At 34.4% G+C, this 4,240-nt stretch overlaps 1 protein-coding gene across 1 annotated transcript; it reads left to right on the forward strand.

The window, feature by feature from the left end:
• Positions 1–1,128: 1,128 nt before the first annotated feature.
• LOC120625113 lies at positions 1,129–3,887 on the forward strand. The gene has a single exon (XM_039892045.1). It carries the CDS (start codon positions 2,075–2,077, stop codon positions 3,848–3,850), a length of 1,776 nt encoding a protein of 591 aa, XP_039747979.1. The 5' UTR covers positions 1,129–2,074; the 3' UTR covers positions 3,851–3,887.
• The last annotated feature ends 353 nt before the right edge of the window (positions 3,888–4,240 follow it).

A 4,240-nucleotide genomic window follows, 5' to 3' on the forward strand; every position in this document is an offset into this window, starting at 1 on the left:
GCCTAGGATGAAGCAGTGTGTTAATCCGAAAGTTATAAGTCAATTGATTGAATCTATCATGCTCCTAATCATCAACTAAGGTTACAACTTAGTGTAATAACCGGAACGGTACGTACATACGTGGCGGTATGGCTGACGAGACTTTTTTTTTATGTGCTAAAATTTCATGGATAATTTCACGTTTCCGGGAGATACAATGGGTACGAGTCGTTATAGCTAATCCTCAAACTTACCAACTAACAACATTGCTATGAGAACTCTCGCTCTCGCAAACTACTGCGAATCCGGCGATAAATGTCTGTAAATGTTACCCCCGCTTAAGCACTACGTGGCCACTGGCCAGCCTCTCCCAACTATGTGTAATAATAGCACGCCACCCATCTTGAGGACCAAACTACGGGTATTGAATAACCCAGGAGATAAAAATTATATTCCCCCGATTATATCCCCGTTAATATTCCCGATTATATCCCCTGACAGGGGATATAATGAACGTGTCCACCTGCTAGAGCACGGGAAGATGGAATAGGTGAAATTTACTCCCGTTTATTATTACACACTAGCTGACCCGTGCAACTTCGTCTGCACCAAATGGGCTATTACCGGAAAACACAAATAAAATGACATTTTCTTAAAATGAATCCTAGCTAGATCGATTTATCGCCCTCGAAAACCCCTTGTTCTTTCATGAAAATCCGAGCCGATTCCGAGATACGAATTATATCTATATATACAAGAATTGCTCGTTTAAAGATATATTATTTGGATATTGTTTCCATTTGTGCGACAATGCTCTGAGAGTTGAAAAAGCTGCGGGAGAAAATACGTTTTTATCCTTTTCCCGGGGAGATAATTGTCTCCTACCCATGCAAGCCGAGCAGTAAGAGAAGCGAAAAAACCCCCCTCTCATGACCTTAAATCGCCGATCAGTCAGTAATTATATTTTTTGATAATTCTAACATGAGCTGGTCATCAGATTAATGCCTTCATTATTAATCTGAACCACAGATCGTTATATGCACTTTAATCATATTTTATCTTTACAGATCATATTTTCTGTGTGTCTCATTGTACTATCTTTCCATGTCAGGTAATCTATTTAATTTATTTTATAATATTCACCACTACTTTACACTAATAATAGGTAAATGAACCTTTATTCCACAGGAAATCACAATTAAGAAGCCTTGAAGATGATAAATCAGGCAATAAGATCTCAAGACTAGAAAATATAGAAGATTGGAATACAGAAAAATGTGTTTGTTTTCCGCAAACGGCCACAGAAAGGCTAGTCTCGCAATATTTTACACCTAATGATGAACAAGAAAGACTGGTTGTTTACTTTTATAAGAGTAAACTATCTAACAAGTTAAATGCTTATATACCAAATTGGAAAAAGCAAACCCTATTTCCAGATTTGACATTAAACCTAGGTGATAAATTTGAATCAATTGTACCCGAAGGAATTAGTGATCTATTAAGCAGTGTGTTTTTTAATAAAACTTTAGAAGATGTAGATGTTATCCCAGAAAATGAAGGTACTGAAAATATAATCAATGCACCATATTTTGAAATATTAAATACTCCTTCATCTGATAACCAACACGAAAACGATAATTTGGCCTCGCCTACATACTCTAACCCAATCATTTTAGTTCATAATTTTCTGAATAAAACAAATGTACCTAATAACACTTATGCAGATCAACAAGAATATAATAATGAACCTTGGCATGAAGATTTTGATCCAGTCAGTTCAGTGGAGGGCCCTCCAGATGAAATAAAAATAAATTCTAATACATACAAAAACAAACAAGAAAATGATAATGATGTTTTTCCTGCAGACTTTGATCCAATTACTTTAGTGCACATTTTTCCAGATAAAACAAATGCACCTGTTAATAGTTATGCAAATCAAAAAAATAATAATAATGAAGTTTGGTATCAAGACTTTAATCCAAGCTCTTTGGTAGAGCGCCCTCCAGACGAAATAAAAATACCGACTAATACTTATAATAATAAACAAGAAATTGATAACGATGCTCTTCTTACCAACTTAGGTTCAACTACTTTAATGCATGTTCTTCCAGGCAAAATAAATCTACATGATAAAACTTATGCATATAACCAAGAAAATGATACCTATGCTTTTCTCTCAGATTTTGATCCAATTACTTCAGTGCACATTGTTCCTGATAAAACGAATGTACCTGATAAAATTTATACAAATCAACAAGAAAATAATAATGAAGCATGGCATCAAGACTTTAATCCAAGCTCTTTAGTGGAGCGCCCTCCAAACGAAATAAAAATACCTACTAATACTTACAAAAAAAACCAAGAAAATGGTAATGATGTTCTTCCTACCGACTTTGATCCAATTACTTTAGTGCATATTCTTCCAGATGAAATAAATGTACCTGATAAATCTTATGCAAATAACCAAGACAGTGGTATTGGTACTTCGGCCAAAGGCTTGAATCTAATCAATTTGGCAAAGCATACTCCAGATGAAATAACTATATTGGATAATCTTAATAAACCTGGAGAAAATGACAAAAACACACTGATAACATCACCTAAAGCTCTTCCCCAATCACATAACAACAATCTAAACCAAAATTTTAATTTACCATTTTGGCAACCAAATCATTCGACAAAAGGTACACTTATTGATACTAATGGATCAAATATGCCAATAGATGCATTGCCCGGTTTGGGAGGACTAGTTAAATATATACCTTTAAAATCTCAAAATCCTGGTGTATTTGGTATTATGAGTCAAAGTAGACCCACTGATTCAAAGTCCATTGAATATTTGTCTAGCAAATATGATCATCCAATATTTAATAGTTGGCTTAGTAAACAGAGGCTAAGCATACTCTCAAATAGACCTTTTATGTCTAATGCAATTAATTTTCATTTACTAAGGAGACTTTTAATTAAAGCTTTGTATGAAAATGGTATTCACCTTTCCAGTGATGGCGACTTACACGATTCAAATGGAAACATTTTAACGTTGGCAAATCTAGAACTACGTCCTATTTTATTGAGTGATCCTCTGGTATTTGAAAAGCTTATAGCTAGTAAGAAATGCGTAATACCATATAATATCCCATATTTAGAAGCTATTATTGTGACTTTGGTTTATCCACCAAGAATTCTAGCAATAATACCTTTGGGCTTGAGAAATGATTTTATTTCTTCATCACAAGGCAGTATAACTCCAAACTTGTGTAGACAACCAACATGTCACGAAGCTATCCGTTCAGGTTTGCCTGAGAAAGAAGAGTTAACAAAAGAATTAAATGAAAAACTTACTAATGAAGAAAACAATGAATATTTATACGAATCTAAAGAAAGGCTTGGGGAACCTACAGAAAATTCAAACGACAGAAAAGCTAGGAATAATTATCCCTATATGTCTGCTGATATTAATGTACCAATGCAAGTAAGATCTACGACAGAAGTTGTTACGTTTCCGAAAGATAACCATACAGGTTATTCTGAAAATATAAAGCCAACTAGCCAAAAGAGAGCCACGAAACACACGAGACACAAAAGATCCGGCGAATTAGTTAAAGAAATAGAATCTATTTATGCAAACGATGCCATTACTAATCATCCAAGGGACCAGCTAAAACATGTAGGGCAAATTATATTCTTCGGTGAAGGAAAGAATTTGGAAAACAGAAAATCTTTAGAAGATTATGACGTTTTACAGGAACCTGAACAAAAGCCTGAAGAAGATGATGATGAAATGTTGACGATAAGGATAGTCGGTGGAAACCCAGCTACTAGTAGTGGCACGCCAGTTAGCAGTAAGGGTAGATCAGGGTGGGGTCCTTAAAATCAGGATGATTAAAGAAATAAATTGTTCAAAATTATGGTCTTTTCTTGCACCTGAAAATAATATACTTTAAATAAAACTGCTACTGGAAGATTTCTGTACATTTAATAAATTTTTTAAATTTTGACCGGGGGATGCTTATAATCGATACTGAGTCCAAAACTGATTTTTATTTTATTTTCGTCCGTCTGTCTTTCTGTCGGTCTGTCTGTCCGGGCATCACGTGAAAACTACTAAACGGATTTAAAAAAAATTGGTATAGTGGTAGTTGATATTCCGGGTCAACATATAGGATACTTTTTATACCCGATAAGTTTTCTCCGGTAAATGGTATAATAATTTTTAACAATTTTAAATTTTTTTACTTCATAGCTCCGTTAAATTTTAACC

The sequence above is a fragment of the Pararge aegeria genome, chromosome 7, assembly GCF_905163445.1.
Source record: "Pararge aegeria chromosome 7, ilParAegt1.1, whole genome shotgun sequence".
In the NCBI taxonomy this organism is placed as follows: Eukaryota; Metazoa; Arthropoda; class Insecta; order Lepidoptera; family Nymphalidae; genus Pararge; species Pararge aegeria.

What these genes read in the sequence shown, in the direction of transcription:
- LOC120625113 (XM_039892045.1), top strand. Translation starts at nt 2,075, where the DNA reads ATGCATGTTCTTCCAGGCAAAATAAATCTACATGATAAAACTTATGCA.